The sequence below is a fragment of the Tachyglossus aculeatus genome, chromosome 2, assembly GCF_015852505.1.
Source record: "Tachyglossus aculeatus isolate mTacAcu1 chromosome 2, mTacAcu1.pri, whole genome shotgun sequence".
Taxonomy (NCBI): domain Eukaryota; kingdom Metazoa; phylum Chordata; class Mammalia; order Monotremata; family Tachyglossidae; genus Tachyglossus; species Tachyglossus aculeatus.
Genome location: NC_052067.1, coordinates 38,754,542 through 38,772,555, shown reverse-complemented (window position 1 = coordinate 38,772,555; position 18,014 = coordinate 38,754,542). Strand labels below are relative to the sequence as shown.

At 42.3% G+C, this 18,014-nt stretch overlaps 1 protein-coding gene and 2 non-coding genes across 3 annotated transcripts in view; 2 read left to right on the top strand and 1 right to left on the bottom strand.

Moving 5' to 3' along the window:
* ULK4 (unc-51 like kinase 4) overlaps nt 1-18,014 on the top strand; it is a 542,391-nt gene that overhangs the window by 117,236 nt on the left and 407,141 nt on the right. The window contains exon 20 of the mRNA XM_038768285.1: nt 17,704-17,865. Within this exon, the coding sequence (XP_038624213.1) occupies nt 17,704-17,865 (162 nt within the window). The remainder of the gene's footprint in view (nt 1-17,703; nt 17,866-18,014) is intronic.
* On the top strand, nt 8,758-8,895 carry LOC119924041. Its single transcript, XR_005449028.1, has one exon. It is a non-coding gene; the product is annotated as a small nucleolar RNA SNORA7 (small nucleolar RNA).
* LOC119924807 lies at nt 11,265-11,402 on the bottom strand. The gene has a single exon (XR_005449500.1). It is a non-coding gene; the product is annotated as a small nucleolar RNA SNORA7 (small nucleolar RNA).

Sequence of the window (18,014 nt, the reverse complement as noted above, 5' to 3'; positions counted from 1 at the left end):
TTATGTTGGGGCCTGGGCCTGGGAATTAGAAGGGTCTGGGGTCAAATCCTGCCTTTACCACTTGTCTGCTGTGTGACCTTGGACAAATCACTTAAATTCTCTGGGCCTCAGTTACCTCATCTGTAGAATGGGGATTAAGACTGTGAGCCCTGTGTGGGACAGGGACTGTGTCCAACCCAATTCTCTTGTGTCTACTCCAGTGTTTAATACAGTGCCTGGCATGTAGTAAGTGTTTAACAAATACCGCACTTATTATTATATTATTAAAACCTAAAGAGCAGCTTAGGTGAAAGATATATATATATATATATATATATATAGAGAGAGAGAGAGAGAGAGAGAGAGAGAGAGAGAGAGAGAGAGAGAGAGAGAGAGAGAGAGAGAGAGAGAGAGAGAGAGAGAGAGAGAGAGAGAGAGAGAGAAGCAGCATGGCTCAGTGGAAAGAACATGGGCTTTGGAGTTAGAGGTCATGGGTTCAAATCCCAGCTCTGCCAGTTGTCAGCTGTGTGACTTTGGGCAAGTCACTTCACTTCTCTGTGACTGTTACCTCATCTGTAAAATGGGGAATAAGACTGTGAGCCCCACGTGGGACAACCTGATCACCTTGTAACCTCCCCACTGTTTAGAACAGTGCTTTGCACATAGTAAGTGCTTAATAAATGCCATTATTATTATTATTATTATTATTTGCAGTTCACTTATACTTTCACCCTTTATTCATCCCTACCTTAGCCTCACAACACTTATGTACATAGTGGTAACCTATTTTTCTTAATATCTGTGTCCTCTCTGAACTGTATGCCCATTGTGGGCAGGAAACATTTCTACCAACTCTGTTATGTTGTATTCATTCATTCAGTTGTATTTATTGAGCGCTTCCTGTGTGCAGAGCACTGTACTAAGCACTTGGGAAAGTACAATATGGCAATAAAGAGAGACGATGGGAGGTGAGGTAGGAGGGGTAAGGTGATGGAGAACTTTAAAGCCAATGGTGAGGCATTTTAAAGATAAATAAAGAGAGACGATCCCTGCCCACATGAGCTCACAGTCTAGAGGGGGGAGACAGACATCAATACAAGATAAACAGACATCAATATAAATAAATAAAATTATGCATAAGTGCTGTGGAGCAGGGAAGCGGGGGAAGAGCAAAGGCAGTGAGTCAGGGTGATGTGGAACTACCACTACCATCCTTCCTGTCTCACAAGCCCGCAACCTTGGTGTCATCCTCGACTCCGCTCTCTCATTCACCCCTCACATCCAAGCCGTCACCAAAACCTGCCAGTCTCAGCTCCACAACATTGCCAAGATCCGCCCTTTCCTCTCCATCCCAACCGCTACCCTGCTCATTCAAGCTCTCATCCTATCCCGTCTGGACTACTGCATCAGCCTTCTCTCTGATCTCCCATCCTCGTGTCTCTCTCCACTTCAATCCATACTTCATGCTGCTGCCCGGATTATCTTTGTCCAGAAACGCTCTGGGCATATCACTCCACTCCTCAAAAATCTCCAGTGGCTACCAATCAATCTGCACATCAGGCAGAAACTCCTCACCCTGGGCTTCAAGGCTGTCCATCACCTCGCCCCCTCCTACCTCACCTCCCTTCTCTCCTTCTACAGCCCAGTCCTCACCCTCCGCTCCTCCACCGCTGATCTCCTCACCGTACCTCGCTCTCGCCTGTCCCGCCATCGACCTCCGGCCCACGTCCTCCCCTGGGCCTGGAATGCCCTCCCTCTGCCCATCCGCCAAGCTAGCTCTCTTCCTCCCTTCAAGGCCCTGCTGAGAGCTCACCTCCTCCAGGAAGCCTTCCCAGACTGAGCCCCTTCCTTCCTCTCCCCCTCGTCCCCCTCTCCATCCCCCCATCTTACCTCCCTCCCTTCCCCACAGCACCTGTATATATGTATATATGTTTGTACATATTTTTTTACTCTATTTAATTTATTTGTACATATCTATTCTATTTATTTTATTTTGTTAGTATGTTTGGTTTTGTTCTCTGTCTCCCCCTTTTAGACTGTGAGCCCACTGTTGGGTAGGGACTGTCTCTATATGTTGCCAATTTGTACTTCCCAAGCGCTTAGTACAGTGCTCTGCACATAGTAAGCGCTCAATAAATATGATTGATGATGATGATGATGATGATGTGGAAGGGAGTGGGAGAGGAGGAAAAGTGGGGTTAGCATCAGTGGAGTAAAGCATATGGGCTGGGTTGCAGAAGGAGAGATGGGAGGTGAGGTAGGAGGGGTAAGGTGATGGAGAACTTTAAAGCCAATGGTGAGGCATTTTAAAGATAAATAAAGAGAGACGATCCCTGCCCACATGAGCTCACAGTCTAGAGGGGGGAGACAGACATCAATACAAGATAAACAGACATCAGTATAAATAAATAAAATTACGCATAAGTGCTGTGGAGCAGGGAAGTAGGGGAAGAGCAAAGGCAGTGAGTCCGGGTGATGTGGAAGGGAGTGGGAGAGGAGGAAAAGTGGGGCTTAGTCTGGGAAGGGCTTTTGGAGATGTGCCTTCAGTAAGGCTTTGAAGTGGGGGAGAGTCATTGTCTGGTAGATTTGAGGAGGGAGGGGGTTCCAGGCCAGAGGTAGGACATGGGCCAGTGGTCAGCGGCAAGACAGGTGAGATGGAGGCACAGGGAGAAGGTTAGCATCAGTGGAGTAAAGTGTATGGGCTGGGTTGCAGAAGGAGAGATGGGAGGTGAGGTAGGAGGGGTAAGGTGATGGAGAACTTTAAAGCCAATGGTGAGGCATTTTTATATGCTATGGAGAGAAATAGGCAACCCCTGGTGATTTTTGAGGAGGGGGTGACATGCCCTGAACGCTTCTATAGAAAGATAATCTTTCCAGAGATGGGAAAGTCGGGGAGAGGGCAGGGTTCGGTAGGGAAGACAAGGAGTTCAGTCCTTCCCTTCCCCTCAGCACCTGTATATATGTTTGTACATATTTATTACTCTATTTATTTTACTTGTACATATCTATTCTATATATTTTATTTTGTTAGTATATTTGGTTTTGTTCTCTGTCTCCCCCCTTTAGACTGTGAGCCCACTGTTGGGTAGGGACTGTATATGTTGCCAACTTGTACTTCCCAAGCACTTAGTACAGTGCTCTGCACACAGTAAGCGCTCAATAAATACGATTGATTGATTGATTGATAATCTGGGCAGCTGAGTGAAGTATGGACTAGAGTGGGGAGAGGCAGGAGGTTGGGAGATAATAAAGGAGGCTGATACAGTAATCTGGGTGGGATAGGATGTGTGATTGTACTGACTTGGTAGTGGTTTGGATGGAGAGGAAAAGGCGGATTTTAGCAATCTTGTGAAGGTGTGATTGACAGGATTTGGTGATGGATTGGATATGTTGTACTCCCCCTCTTGCATAGTACAGTGCCCTGTACACTACAGGTGCTCAATATTAAGATTGATTTGTGGTCAGTTGGGATGAAGAAATTCCTCCGTTTTAAAGAGCAATTGATTGGAGAGAAATGGTGGAATGTTGAATATTTTCACCTTGGCTGTTACAGCACAGACTGTGAAAAGTATTTTGTAATAAACTCTTGGATGCGATGTTTACACTCCACCTCTGCAGATCCGTTAGTTTTTCTCTAGGCTCAGTAGAAAGTACCTGCATGCCCCCAGAAGGCTGTGTATTTTTTTTTTTTCTTTCTGGCAATAGTCTATAGAGAATTACAGCACATTTAAATGAGTAGATTAATGTATGCAACTGAATTTAATCAACCACTTCTCTTTTATAGCTTTCCTAATAGCCTGAATAATGATAAGATGTTGAACTGACTGTTGGCACACATTGAATTTCAAAATGTGAGGTTTGGAGAAATTGTTTTATGTATATATTTTCATACTGTGACGTTTGTAAGAGTTTTGATAAAGTTTATACTACCTAAAAACACTCCAGTTTTCATCTCTCATGCAAGGTGCTTTTCGTAAGGGATAAGTAGTACATTATTGCATTTGTGTATATTTTGGAGGCCAGGGTTTAAATCTGAGCTAAAGAAACCCTACATATAGATGCTAGCTATTTTTTATATTTAATTATTTCAGTTTTAAGATTCCAACCCTCCCAAACAAGAAAAAGTAGTTAGAAAGTCTCTGATTTTAGTTCCTGAAATGTAATTATAGATGGTTTCTAGTTGATGCTCCTTTTTCTTTTTTTTCCCCTCCAGTTTGTTAATACTACAAATAAACCTTATGCCACTTCATATAGTCACTTCTTCTTTCCTTGATCTCTGTTACGAAAGGAAATGAGCCAGAAGCCGCTGGTTGCAAATGCAGGAAAAAACACAGAACAACGAACTGTGTTTCTGGGACCTTGATTAGTCCCTAAAGGAAACAGTGCTGTAAATTTAGGTGGCAGTTTGAAGATCTAGGGGACGGTAGGAACTGAAGGGAAGGAAGGTAAAAAGCTGTGATAGTTATTATTCATTCATTTATTCAATTGTATTTATTGAACGCTTACTATGTGTGAAGCACTGTACTTCACACTTGGAAGAGTACAATGTAACAACAGATACATTCCTGCCCACAACGAGCTCATAGTCTAGAGGGGGAGAAGAGTCCCAAGTGGGTGATAGAAGTTACATGAGCATACAGGACTTTACTTTTTTTGTGAGGCAATTTTTGTATTTGGTTTAGGTAATGAAAGTGCCCATGTTCTTATTGCTTTTTATGTTGCCAAGTGTTAGATTGTCCAGGGTTAGATATGATCTAAATTTGGGCTTGTAATTCAATCAAAGGTCCCGCTCTATTCTCCCTCTACACCCTCTTCCTTGGAGAACTCACTCGCTCCCATGGATTCAATTACCAGCTCTATGAATTCCAAAATCTACATCTCCATCCCCGACCTTTCTCCTGCCTTGCAATCTCACATTTTCTCCTGCCTTCCAGACATCTCTATTTGGCTGTCCTGCCGATACCTCAAATTAAGAATGTCCAAAACTGAACTCGGTATCTTCCTACCCAAATGCTGTCCTTCCCCTATCTTTCCCATCACCATAGACAACACCACTGTCCTCCCTACCTCACAAGCCCCTAAACTTTGGCATTGTCCTCCAGTCATCTCTCTCATTCCACCCCCACATTCCATCTTCTAGACTGTGAACCCGCTGTTGGGTAGGGACCATCTCTATATGTTGCCAACTTGTACTTCCCAAGTGCTTAGTACAGTGCTGTGCACACAGTAAGCACTCAATAAATATGATTGAATGAATGAATCTGTCACCAGATCCTGTTCAGTCATTCATCCATTCGTATTTATTGAGCGCTTACTGTGTGCAGAGCACTGTACTAAGCACTTGGAAAGTACAATTCAGCAACAGAGACAATCCCTACCCAACAACGGGCTGTTCTACCTTCACAACACTGGTAAAATCCACCCTTTTCTCTCCTCCAAACTGCTACCATGCTAACCTAAGCACTTATTCGATCCCACCCTGCCTACTGCATGCATTAGAGAAGCAGCGTGGCTCAGTAGGAAAGAGCCCGGGCTTTGGAGTCAGAGGTCATGGGTTCAAATCCCGGCTCCGCCAATTGTCAGCTGTGTCACTTTGGGCAAGTCACTTAACTTCTCTGGGCCTCAGTGACCTCATCTGTATAATGGGGATTAAGACTGTGAGCCCCCCGTGGGACAACCTGATCACCTTGTAACCTCCCCAGCGCTTAGAACAGTGCTTTGCATATAGTAAGCGCTTAAGAAATGCCATCATTATTATTATTATTACTATTATTATGCATCTGCCTCCTAGCTGACCCCCCGGCCTCCTGTCTCTCCCCACTTCATACTTATCTTTGCTGCACAAATCAACAAAAAACATTCAGTTCATGTCTCCCCCACTCCTCAAAAACCTCCGATGGCTGCCCGTCCACCTCTGTATCAAACAAAAACTCCTTACCATGGCTTTAGAGTACTGTCAGCTCACCCCATCCTACACCGTGTCACTGATAACCTACTACAGCCCAGCCCCTGCACACTCTGCTCCTCTGGCACCATCTTACTCACTGATTTGCCCTGATCTTGTCTATCTTTCCACTAACCCCTTTCCCACATCCTCCCATTAGTCTGGAACTCCCCTCTCCTCCAGATGCCAGACCATCACTCTCTCCCCTGCAAAGCATGACTAAAGTCACATCTCCTCTAAGAAGCCTTCCCCAATTAAGCCCTCTTTTCCCTAACTCACTCTCTCTTCTGTGTCATCTATGCACTTTGATCTGTGACCTTTGGACACTTGCTATTTGCCCCACCCCAAAACCACAACACTTAGGTACATATTTTTAAATTATATATTATAAATCATTTATTTAATCATATTAATGTCTTTCTCCCCCTCTAGTCTGTAAGCTTGTTATGGGTAGGGAATGTGTTTGCTAATTCTATTGTATTGTACTCTCCCAAGTACTTAGTAGAGTTTTCTGCACATAGTAATCACTAAGAAAATATAATTGATTATATCCCTCAATCAGTCGTATTGAGCGTGTACATGGCCTAGTGGATAGAGTACAGACCAGGGAATAAGAAGGACCTGGGTTCTAACTCCAGCTCTGCCACTTATCTGCTGTGTGACCTTGGACAAGTCACTTAACTTCTCTGTGCCTCAGGTACCTCATCTGTAAAATGGGGATTGAGACTGGGAGCCCCAATCCCCCCATTCATGAAATCAGCACAGCAAAATTAACAAGGAAGGATGATAAAGCACTTAGATTTGAATTTATGCCTATCCAAATGTTTTCATAAGGATGCCTTGCCAGATAGATTTTTTTCCCCTCAGCATATGGAACATCTAGGAAATACTAAGCATTTCACCGTTATTACCATCTTCAAGAGGAAAGATGAGAAAGTTGACAACAGGCTCTGTTGTCAAAAATCTCAACCAGAGATAAGGGAAAGTGTCTAAGTGTTTAATAAATGCCATTATTATTCTTATTACTAACTCTGTTCTGTTGTACTCTCCCAAGTGCTTACTAAAATCCCCTGGACACAGTGAGCGCTGAATAAATACGATTGATTGGACTGATTAGTGAAAAATTTCATTAACCAGGTACTACCGGAATCACAGTGTGGCCTTAGGCCATAATGTGGTTCAGTAGACATAATCCTTGCAGTACATAAGATCTAGGATAATTACAGATAATAACATCAATACATCTACAAGGCTCTTCTCCTATTCCCTCTCCTCTTCTCCCACCCCTTTATGCATCGCTCTTATTGCTCCTTCATTCCCCCACAGCACCTATTTATATATCTGTATATATCTGTAATTTATTTATGTATATTAATGTTTGTCTCCCCCTCTAAACCGTGAGCTTGTTGTGGGCAGAGAATGTGTCTGTTGTTATATGGTGCTCTTCGAAGCCCTTAGTACAGTGCTTTGCACACGATTAACTTGCAATAAAAATGATTGAATGAATGAATTGTACACTCTACAAAAGCACTGAGTACCTTCAGTAGGTCTGTAGTCTAGTATGTACTAAAACTGACTGCTATGAGAAATTTATATTAGCTTAAAGGCTACATCAGTCGTGTCTAAGATGAAGTTGCCCATTCTGACCCTTAAAACATCACTATTTGAATTCATAATGATGATGAGAATAAAAACAGCGCTTAGTGCAGTGCTCTACACACAGTAAGCGCTCAATAAGTCCGACTGAATATTTAAGCAAGGTTGTGCCCAATCGTGTGCTATGGAGCCATGCCACAAGTTTCACAAGTATATAACTTGGTGTTAAAATGTGAAATATGAAATTGATATTTAAGCAAGGTTGTGCCCAGTCGTATGCTATGAAGCCATGCCTCAAGTTTCACAGGAAGTATATACCTTGGTGTTAAAATGTCATAATATGAAATTGATATTATGTAATTAATTCTCTGGAAAGAAATCAGGGGCTATATAGAAGTGTACACTGTTTCTGAATTCTGCAACCTAACAGCAAATCATTCAGAAACTCCTCACCATCAGGCAGAAACTCCTCACCCTGGGCTTCAAGGCTGTCCATCACCTCGCCCCCTCCTACCTCACCTCCCTTCTCTCTCTCCTTCTCCAGTCCAGCCGCACCCTCCTCTCCTCTGCCGCTAATCTCCTCACCGTACCTCGCTCTCGCCTGTCCCGCCATCGACCCCCGGCCCACGTCATCCCCCGGGCCTGGAATGCCCTCCCTCTGCCCATCCGCCAAGCTAGCTCTCTTCCTCCCTTCAAGGCCCTGCTGAGAGCTCACCTCCTCCAGGAGGCCTTCCCAGACTGAGCCCCTTCCTTCCTCTCCATCCCCCCATCTTACCTCCTTCCCTTCCCCACAGCAGCTGTATATATGTATGTATGTTTGTACATATTTATTACTCTATTTATTTATTTTATTTGTACATACCTATTCTATTTATTTTATTTTGTTAGTATGTTTGGTTTTGTTCTCTGTCCCCCCCTTTTAGACTGTGAGCCCACTGTTGGGTAGGGACTGTCTCTATATGTTGCCAATTTGTACTTCCCAAGCGCTTAGTACAGTGCTCTGCACATAGTAAGCACTCAGTAAATACGATTGATGATGATGATGATGATTCCTGGTTAGGTCAGGAAGAAAGGAAGAATCAAGATGGCCAGCACAAAGTAATAATAATTGTGGTGTTTGTTAAGTGCTTACTATGTGTCAAGCACTGTTCTAAGTGTTGGGATAAGTACAAGGTTTAGGAGAATGGCAGATGGCACCAGCAAATTCTCCACTAATTTGGCTTACCTAGTATTCACTTCCCCTCTCAAGGTCTCAATTGGAGAGTTTCTAATACTCTACCAGTCTCGACTATGGGAGGGAGAGTCAAACAGAGGCATACCCATTCCATTCCTAGCTTGGGCAGTGGCTAGCGAGTGGAAGGCAATCTGCTCTAAGTCAAAACTCACCCATGCTGGGCAGCAGTGCCTGTTACTTTTCTCAGCACACAATAAGCACTCAGCAAATATCATAGCTCTCTCTCCTATGACATGCCCACCTTATGGTCTCTAGTCTGCCCAAGTTGACTTCTTCGCCAACTATACACTAGACTTTTCTGAGAAACTCTATTCTATTGGAAGCCTAACAGTGAACATAATAATAATAATGATGGTATTTATTAAGCGCTTACTATGTGCAAAGGACTGTTCTAAGCGCTGGGGAATTTACAAAGTGATCAGGTTGTCCCACCTGGGGCTCACAGTCTTAATCCCCATTTTACAGATGAGGTAACTGAGGCACAGAGAAGTGAAGTGACTTGTCCCAAGTCACACAGCTGACAATTGTTGCAGCCGGGATTTGAACCCATGACCTCTGACTCCAAAGCCCGGGCTCTTTCCACTGAGCCACGCTGCTTCTCCTTAACATCAGGCTATCCTAGTGCAGCATCCCTAAGGCTGAAAATGTCTGTATAAATCCTGTTTTATTTTTGCCCGTCTTCCTCAATTAGACTGTAAGCTTCTTGTGTTTAGGGACTTTGCTATTCACTTGTAATTCCTATCAGCTTTACTTGTTGCCCCAAATATGCTCTAAGTAATTCTAAATAACATCAACTCTTCTTGTCATCTTTTCTGTTTCCTTGGTTTTCAACTTTAATTTCCATGTTTGAACATGATGCAATTCCATATGCGGTTCCTTATGTTCAAAGAAAAAAAGCAGACTATAAATCTGAGTAAATGGGATGTTCAAAAGTTTGAAAGGGAAAGTATCAGTTTTTAAAATATGAAATACCAAAATCCCCCAAATGAAAATTATAGTCTTTTGGCATATTTAGTCCTTAATTCCTTTTAATTTTTTTAACTCTAATCATAATAAAACTGATTTTTAAAGCCTTATACAGTCTATTAGCGGCAATCTCCTTCAGCACATTGTCATCTTTGTGAAGAGTGCATAATTTCAGCTGTTTTTATCCTTCCCTTGGCTAATATTTTATCACCTCTCTAACCCTTTTTCTGAAATTAACTAGAATCTGGGAAAACAAACAAAAACCCCATTCTTAAATCTCATCTTCTGTTAATGAAGCTATTACACGTTGGCTGAAAAAATGATCTATGAGGTTGTGATGCTGGTGAATGAAAACCTTTTAATCATATCTTGTGATCTTGTGAATCCATTTTCCCCCCAACTAAGATAGCTTCTCGTAACATGACAGGAATGCTCCTTCAGTTAAAAGGCCAAATATTAGTTTAGCTCCTGATTTCTTTCCAGAGAATTAATTAAGCAGAAAATGGTACAAGTCTTGTTGCTCGTAGTCTTCAAGAATAGATTCCAGAGGGGCTAAAATAGCCACTCTCCAGTGACAGCAAATTGAATTAGTGTGACAGCCTCATTGAGTTTATAGAACACTGTGACAAAACATGACCCTTTTCCAGCCAACTTGCTAAAATGACCGGTTTTCTGGCGCTATGTGTGACTCATCTCAGAACTGGGTGAGAATTTTGAAAGTACACCTTGAGGAATGAATTTTGCTAAATTGCAGCACAATAGTGGCATTCTTAATAATTGCTCCTTGGTGCATACACTTTGATTTTTGACTTGCTCATGGAATTTTAATCTATGTATTAAATGCATCGCTGCCTTTTCAGAGTGGTACAGGAGCCCCAATTAGTGCTTCTAATTACTAGTGATCTGCAAGCCACACATAATAGTGTGGTTAATCTTTTGAAGTTAGAAGGGGATTGGTGAACATCCCGTGAACATTCTGTAAAAGCATATGGTAGTGCCAGCAGTAATATTGTATTACGTTTTCATTACATTGCATTTTCAGCCACACAAGGAATCTGAACTACAAAAATCACTCGATCAATCATGTTTTTTGAGTGTTTTCTATGTACAGAACATGGTACTGAGTGCGTGGGAGAATACAATTTAACAGAGTTGGTAGACACGTTCCCTGCTCGCGAGGAGCTTACAGTTTAGAAATGCCAAGATGTTGATTGCTTGTTTGGTAAATGTAAGATTGTTCCTTAAATTCCTGATGTGCAGCCAAGAATATGTTGTTAAGAACGGAAATATTTGAACCTGTAACAGGCAAATGCCAAAGCAGTCAAGAGGCCAACTCATTTGTCTTGTGTTGTTGTCATCTCCGACCCATAATGACTCTCTCCCAAAACACCCCACCTCCATCTGCAGTCGTTCTGGTAGTGTATCCATAGAATTTTGTTCGTCAAAATATGGAAGTGGCTTACCATTGCCTTCTTCTGCGCAATAAACCTATCTCCACCCTCAACTCTCTTCCATGCTGCTGCTGCCCAGAACAGGTGAGTTTTGACTTGTAGCAGATTGCTTTCCACTCGCTAGCCACTGGCCAAGCTAGGAATGGAATGGGTATGTCTCTGCTTGACTCTCCTTCCCGTAGTTAAGACTGGTAGAGTCCTGGAAACTCTCCAGGTGCGATCCTGAGAGGGGAAAAGACCAACTACTGATCTGTTTTCTTTGGGAGAAACAACGTGAATTCTGAAAAGAAAAAGTGTGCTTCACTAATCTGCTGGGCTCATTTGAAGAGATCAACAAGCATTTTGATAGAGGGGAAACCCGTAGGTAATTTATTTAGAATTTCCAAAGGCCTTTGAGAAGGTCCTACACCAGAGGCTCTTGGAAGAACTGAGTAATCATGGAGTAGATAGAAAAATGACTGAACTTATAGGAAAAACAAGGGGGACGTGGTCCATCTTCAGGATTGCGTGCTAGATCTGGGAGCATGCAGTGAAATGTCCAAATTCCTAGCTGATGTTAACTTCTGGGTGATGAATTGCCTTAAAGATGGGGATAAACTTCAGGAGGACTTCAAAGTTTGTGTGAGTGGACTGAAAAATTCATTCATTCAGTCGTATTTATTGAGCACTTACTATGTGCAGAGCACTGTACTAAGCGCTTGGGAAGTACAAGTCGGCAACATATAGAGACGGTCCCTACCCAACAACGGGCTAACAGTCTAGAAGGGGGAGGCATATGAAAAATGGCATATGAATTTCATTGTGAGTACAGGGTAGTTGCACCTAGGAAAAGCAATCCAGATTTCAGCTATGTGAACTCTACAACTAAGGGAGGTGATCTTAGACATATTATTGGCTAGTCTTATAAGTTTTTGTTAAAATAATAATAAAGATAGTTATAATAATGATCATTATTATCATATCAATTAATATGCTCCAGTCACTGCACTAAGCACTGGGAAAGATGCCAGATAATCACGTCCCACATGGGGCTCAAAGTCTCAGTAGGAGGGAGCAGATGTATCAAATCCTCATTTTGCAGTTGAGGCATACAGAAGTTAAGTGATTTGCCTAAGGTCACAGGGCAGACATGCGGTAAAGCCAGGATTAGAACCCAGGTCCTCTGACTCCCAGGACCATGCTCTTTCCAATAGGCTATGCGGTTTCTTATATTAGCAGTGGCAACCAAAGGCCCAACCATAAAACTGTGGTATGCCCGCACCTGGAATTCAGCAGACAGTTCTGGGCACTGCATTTAGGGAAAAACATAATGGACTTGGAGGAGATACAGAGAAGAGCAACCAAGGTGATGTTCAGGATAGCAGAGAAGCTGTCTTTCGAGGGTAGACCTAAAGAATTAGGACTCTACAGTCTGGTTTCAAGATGTCATAATTCAAATCTATAAAATCAGGAAGGATGTGAACAGGGTGAAAATGGAATTGGTCATAAAATCTCATAACACCAGGACAGGCTTGTGTGATAGGTTCCAAACAAACAAGCATCCTTCTTCAATATTGTTTTCATCATCCTCACCAGCTTTTACTGAATGCAAAAGAAATACAAGACTGGTCCATGCCCTCGGAGTGCCCAAATGTCTTACGGCAGCCCTGGTTCAGATTTAGGAATAACATTGCTTAAGTTTTTATAAGGGATTGTAATAGCTTAGCTTCTTCTCAATTGTACCCCGACTCTCTTTACTTTCTGTAATTTTATGTTTAAAATCTTAAATATTGGACGTCTTCAGTTGACTGACAAGTAGCATGGTCTAGTGGGAAGAGCACAGGCCTGGGAGTTGGAGGACTTAGGTTCTAATTCTGGCTCTGCCGATTCTCTGCTGTGTGACCTTGGGCAAGTCACTTAGCATCTCTGTGCCTCAGGATGCTCATCTATAAAGTGAGCATTACATTCTATTCCCTCCTACCTATACTGTGAACCCTAAGTGGGACAGGGACTATATCCAGGCTGATGACCTTGTATCTAGCCCAGGGCTTAGTACAGTGCTTGACACATAGTAAGCACTTAAGAAATACCATAGTTAATGACTTAAGCTCCTAGAAAAGGAATATCAGATTTTGTACATTTTAAATCATGAGTAATTTATACTTTAAGAAATTTATCTTGTGATAGTTTTTGAAGGTGCTCGTTGTTATTCTGAGTTGGAGGTGGTGAAAACATAATATATATGTTAGGAACCTGGAAAATAAAGCAGTATTCAAATAAAATTGAGACTAACCTACAGAAGGAATCCGTGAAATAAGACCATTATTCTGTGTTATTAGTGAAAGAGGTGACTATATAAGTTGCAGTGCTGACAGATTAAATCCCTGGAATGTAGGGATTCCTTTTTCCTTTATTAAATTTATTGCTGGCCAAATCATGAGTGGCATGGGACTAAATCTAGAAAGACATTGTACATTTACCACCATACTGTACGAGAAGCTTTTTGTTGGTGGTGATTTGAGAATTAAATTTGAAGAGAGATATACCACGTTCCTACACTGAGTAGGTCTGCATTAGAAGAGTGAAATATGCGGGCTCGTTTGTAGATCAGTGAGTGAGGTAGGAGGAGGAGAGATGGATGTTTTAAAGCTGATAAGGGTTCCCGTTTGATGTAGAGATGGATAGGCAACTAGTAGAGGTTCTTGAGGCACGGGGGGAGATGTGAACTGACTCTATCATTTTCTCTTCCATACCTGAAGGGAAGCAGTTGACATTGTTGTTCAATTAATGTCTGAGTGCCTGAATAAACCTGAGCATCAGTGACATTCTACACACCTACTGTGCATGTAAAGGTACCCTTTGCTGCTGTAAGTCTGCTACTTGCAGGGAAGATCAGAAGCCTCTGCCATAGAGTGTTTTTCTGTAATTAATTTTTACAGAAGATGTTTTCTTCTGAGTGTGGTGTCTTGGAGATATCATAGGACTGGGAGTCAGGGGACCTAGGCTCCTACTGCAAAATCATCACTCTGTGGCTCTCAGTTCCAAAATCTGTAAAGTGAGGAAGATACCACTTCCTTCTCCCTCTATTATAGGGTTTTTGTGAAGATAAAATGAGGCAATTAATGTTAATTTGGTAAAATACAGAACTAAACAAAATTACGGCATAATTATATTCATTATACTCTTAACTACCTCTTGCTCCACCTTCTCCCATTCAACTTTCTACTCTCACGCATTGTCCCTCTCAACAAACTGTGAATTTTAGTGCTGGTTAAAATGCACTAATTAAACAGAATAAGGTTGCTTTTTGTTTTTTTGTTTCGTTTTGTTTTAACAGTGTATACTCTTTTCAGCTAGCAAGGGCATTTTCAGCCATTTTATATAACCCAGTTAGGAAAGAAGGTGATCGGAAAAACAATAAAAAAAGCTGTCACAAAATATAGAAACGTGTTGTTTGTAAAGATCTATTGCTGCTGTTAGCTCCATAAAATTCTTTGCCATTCTTTACAAGGAAAAAGGAGGCGTGAATTGATGAAAGATAAAATAGTAGCCAACCAAAGATGTTGTAATGACAAAGCACTGATGGTCATCCTTAAACAGCCATGTATTTTCATTTGCTTTTACAATCAGCATCACAGATTTAAAATGATAGCTATAGTCACTTAAACCTTTCTCCTCCTATCTTCTGTTGCCGAGGCCTTTCTGTTCCAGTCCTGTTATATTTCAGGGAGCTAATGTTCTGGGATCTTAGTGTCAGGGCTTAGTTGGGACTGGAAGAGATGCCCCTGAATTAGGTGCCGGTACCTCTCCCCATCTTCACCCTGGAATAAGCTTTCTCTTGGCTGCAAAGCTGAAGTTGTTTGGTGGGTGGGTATGGGAGGTGTTTGAAGAGCAGAAACTCCCCTCCAGGCCCACATGCTTTAGTTCCAGATTTTGGGTTGTCCTTTGTACTGGGCTTTGCACCTGTTATTCACCCCTCCCTCAATCACACAGCATTTACGTACATAGCCATCATTCATTTATTTATATTAATGCCTGTCTCCCCGTCTACACTGTAAATTTGCTATGGTCAGGGAACATGTCTGCCAACTCTGTTGTACTGCACTCTCCCAACCGCTTAGTACTGTGCTCTGCACACAGTAAGCACTCAATAAATACGACTGACTGACAGTAAGCGCTTAATAAATATGACCAATTGATTGACCAGAAGGAGCTAGGTTCTCACTTTACGCCAGCGGAGAAGGACATTCAGGGCTCAAGGTCTAAGTAGAAGGGAGTAGGATTTAATCCCCATTTTACAGATGAAGAAACAGAGGCACAGAGAGGTTAAGTGACATGCCCAAGGTCACGCATCAGGCAGGTGGCAGAGTGGAATTAGAACCCAGGTCCTTTGAGTCTCAGACCCGTGATCTTTCCACGTGCTGCTTGATTATAGTGTAGTAAGCGCTTATCATTTGGGGCTAAATCTAGGAAGGTATGAATGCCTTTGGTAGCAGGGATCCCCTCGTCTCTTGATGAGGACTCACTCTGGAGAGGTACTTAGGTCTGAGATATCCTGCAGGGACCCCAAGGTGACTTGTTCATTCATTCATTCATTCAATCGTATTAATTGAGCGCTTACTGTGTGCAGAGCACTGTTCTAAGCGCTTGGGAAGTACAAGTTGGCAACGTCTTCATTCATTCAATTGGATTTATTGAGTGCTTACTGTGTGCAGAGCACTGTACTAAGTGCCTGGGAAGTACAAGCTGGCAACATATAGAGATGGTCCCTACCCAACAGCGGGCTCACAGTCTAGTCCTCTCCTAGCTGTTTGCAAGTCTTTCCCCAAGCAGCACTCTCCTGATGAGCCCCCCTTAAAAACAGCTCAGCTCACAAGGGAGAGAAGTCACCATCATTCATTCATTCATTCAGTTGTATTTATTGAGCGCTTACTGTGTGCAGAGCACTGTACTAAGCGCTTGGGAATTACAAGCTGGCAACATATAGAGACGACTTGTTCTGATCCTAGTGGAGGTCTGGGCCAAAGAGAATGGACTAGGCTATATGTGTGGGCACAGTACCCCTTTTCTGGGCAAACTAGGTTAATGAATCTTGTTCGGGCTCCCCTAGCCCTCTTCATTTAAAGCAGAATTCAGGTCAAATACTAGCCAAGGGATCAGACCCGCACACACACACACACACACACACACACACACATCCAAGGCAGCTGGGCTTTGGTTATTGTTAGCACCGAGGCAACAACCTACTGTGCAGCTATGATAATCATGTCCTGCCTGTACCCCATTTGCCATTCATGGTGGCCTTGGATAAATGGCTTCAAACGTTAAGATTTTTTTTTTTTAGAGGGTACACAAAAGAGAATGGTATTCATTGCTACTTGTCAGTACCGAACAAGACCCGGAGAAAATATATTACATTTCCAAAAAGTATTAGAATGACTTTTGAGCCTCTCCCCCTCTAGACTGTAAGCTTGTTGTGGGCAGGGAATATGTCAGTTATATTGTGTTGTACTCTCCCAAGCACTTAGTACAGGGCCCTTCACAAAGTAAGTGTTTAATAAATATGACTGATTGAAATAGATCTTGATGGCTTTAAAAGACCTACTGCAGATTTGGCCACTATTCAGCTAAGTCCACCGGTCCAGTACAGTGAAGTGGTAATTTACTAAGCAGGATTGGGAAGACCTGAAAAGTGAGGGCAACTTAGCATCAGGAAGAATCTCTGGCCTTGAAAAATCGAGCTCAAAAGTCAGAAATCATGCTCTCTGGCTCCCTGGAAACCTCAGCGTTATTAAAGAAATGTTGCTCTTGTCCCTTCCTCCAGGAAGAGCTCTGCTGGCACTGCAGGCTGTCTTCATGTGGTAGTTTGGTTACTGCCTTTTTCCTAATGGATTGTGAAAATAAAATAAATCTCCCTGCAATTTGTTTTGTTTTGAAGTTACACTAAACTAGCGATCACAAAAGCAAATTTAATCTGTGTTAATTTTTGTGTATATACTTTGGTTTTTACATTTTGTGCTAATTTTGTATCAGAAGTTTAAGAGCCTTCATTCTAAATTCAGTTGTATTTATTGAGCACCCACTGTGTGCAGAACACTGTACTAAGCGCTTGGGAAGTACAAGTCGGCAACAAGCAGAGACAGCCTGCCGTGCCATCAGAGTTCTCCCTGGAGGAAGGGACAAGGGCAGCATCTCTTTAATAATGCTGAGGTTTCCAGGGAGCCGGACAGCATGATTTCTGACTTTTGAGCTCGATTTTCCAAGGCCTGAGTTTCTTCCCGATGCTAAGTTGCACTCACTTTTCAGGTCTTCCCAAGCCTGCTTTATTGAAGACATAGCTCTGATCAGCATTTAAGGAAGTACGATACCCCTCCGGGGTAATGATGTCAGAATGTTTGAAAGGAATAACAGACCTCTAACTTATATCAGGGCTTATTCATCTTTATGACTGGCCATGGGGTTTTTTGGGTTCAAATCATGAAGGAGAATGGTCAGTGTATTTTAATGTGAAATAATACTTTTTCTTGATTTTTTTTTTCCCCTTCGCTCTCTAGGAAGAACGGGTGGTGAATCACATGGCAGCAAAAATTATTGAGAATGTCTGCACTACAACCTCCTCCACTGCGCAGGGCTTTATTTCAGGAGAAATTGGACCAACTCTATGGTACCTGTTCACTCATTCCACCATAGATTCACTGAGAATAACGGCTATATCGGTAAGCTTAAACCAACTGAATTATGTAATTGTACATTCAAATCAGGCCTTCACGATGTCAGTTTTATGATTGAAGTTAATTGGGGGTTAGGGTATGTAGATCACGATGTAAGAGAGATATTATTTAAATTATTTAAAGGCGAAAGGGTA